Raw genomic sequence first — 1,670 nt, 5'->3', positions numbered from 1 at the left:
CCAGTATGTGTACTCTTTCTATCTTGATTTTATATAATTTTTTCTTTTTTGTGATTCTTTTATCTTATATTTATGAAAATCTCTTTAAGTTGATTTCTAGAAACAGTTTCTCTATAGCAGTTATAAGGTAGCAAATCTTATTGATTTCCATAAGGTTGTTGAAATGTTTCTAGTTTAATGTAATATCATCATTCGAGATAATTTTATTGTCTTAAAAAATACATTAAATTTACTATTTTTTCATTGCTAAAAATTAAGTTATGCTTGTCTTTTTGATATTCATATCTTGCAAAAAAATTTTTTTCTTTTATCATTTTTGGGGATGTACAGTATGATTAATCCAATCTTGCTTAAGTATTAAACATGAAGTGTTTTAGCTTCGTAAGTTTGTTTGCTAATTAAAGTTTATTTTGAATAGTCAAAATAAATTATTCATTAAGGAGATAATTATTTTATTCCTCTAAAATATCGGCTTTCTTTTGTAAGTAGTTATCAACTAATTTTGTCAGATTGCTTTCAGTTAGTTTTTGCATTAGATTCCCTTTAAAGTAAGATGTGTCAAAATTATGAAACTTATTTGAATAAAAATGTTGGCTTTGGATTAAATTCATTTCAAAATCAAAGTATTAATTTATTGTTTAATATATTTCTTTAGGTCAGGCCCACCACAGCCTGGTGGCCCTCCTGGCCCACCACAAGGCCCTCCTCAGCCTGTCCAGCAAAGTAAACGGTTGCAACAAACACAGGCTCAAGTTGAAGAGGTAATTCATACAATTTTGTTCTTGCTTATTAGTCAATCTTAATTTTTACAAAGTGATCCATTCAAATTCTTTGTGTAAGACTATCTTTACTTTTGTTTATTTTCATACAGTTTTCTTAAAAATTCCTTTTACCAGCTTAAAAAATATTTCTCATAAAGTAATGAAAATGGTTATTTGGAGCATAAATTATTAATGCTGTTGCACTTTTTATATTTCTTTTTCTTCAGGTTGTAGATATTATGCGCGTGAATGTTGATAAAGTTTTGGAAAGAGATTCTAAAATCTCCGAACTGGATGACAGAGCAGGTTAGCTTTATTAAAATTTCTTTTCTTACATGACATGCAAATATAATTTTTCAATTTATCTAAATCCTCATCCAAACGACTGAGTTAATAAAGAATTGGCTAATTTGGAATCTAATAAAAAGAAAGTGAAAATGTTTTAGTCAGGCTTGAAAATTCTGTTTGGTATATTGTTAAAAAATAGTGTAATTTAATCAATGTATTCTGAGAGTCAGTAATAGTGTATCTACCTAGATTCTGTTCATCTGATATTAACATGTAAGTAACTCGCATTCAAGACAAATTTCTCACCTGATGTCTCTAGCTGACCTTTACTGTCACGAATCCAACTTTACTCTGAAAGATGGCGCAGTCAGTCTCTCATCTGGATAGCAGCATCAAAAATTTCCAATTACTTTCATTCAATGTACTTTCCTCATCCCTCTACCACATTTTGAACACTTTAAATACCTGCAACTGTTAAACTGTGATAAATCCTACATTGAGAGTGTTTATTTCTCATTCCCTAAAGTCTTCTGTCTTGGTGACTTCAGTGTTCGCATCTCGTAGCTCTTGTCTTCTTTTCACTTTGTTGCTGTGACCTTTCTACAATAACATATTTTCATC

General features: G+C 29.7%; 1 protein-coding gene across 2 annotated transcripts in view; it reads left to right on the top strand.

The window, feature by feature from the left end:
- Positions 1-1,118, top strand: part of LOC106882448 (synaptobrevin) — a 27,483-nt gene extending 26,365 nt beyond the window's left edge. For both annotated transcript variants that reach the window (XM_014933132.2, XM_014933131.2), the window contains exons 3-4: positions 656-761; positions 989-1,118. In XM_014933132.2, coding sequence (XP_014788618.1) covers positions 656-761; positions 989-1,072 — 190 coding nt within the window. In that variant the 3' untranslated portion in view covers positions 1,073-1,118. The remainder of the gene's footprint in view (positions 1-655; positions 762-988) is intronic.
- Positions 1,119-1,670: the final 552 nt, after the last annotated feature.

This window comes from Octopus bimaculoides, chromosome 16 (assembly GCF_001194135.2).
Source record: "Octopus bimaculoides isolate UCB-OBI-ISO-001 chromosome 16, ASM119413v2, whole genome shotgun sequence".
In the NCBI taxonomy this organism is placed as follows: Eukaryota; Metazoa; Mollusca; class Cephalopoda; order Octopoda; family Octopodidae; genus Octopus; species Octopus bimaculoides.
Note: the sequence above shows the minus strand (reverse complement) of the source record. Positions and strands in the feature narration are given on the sequence as shown.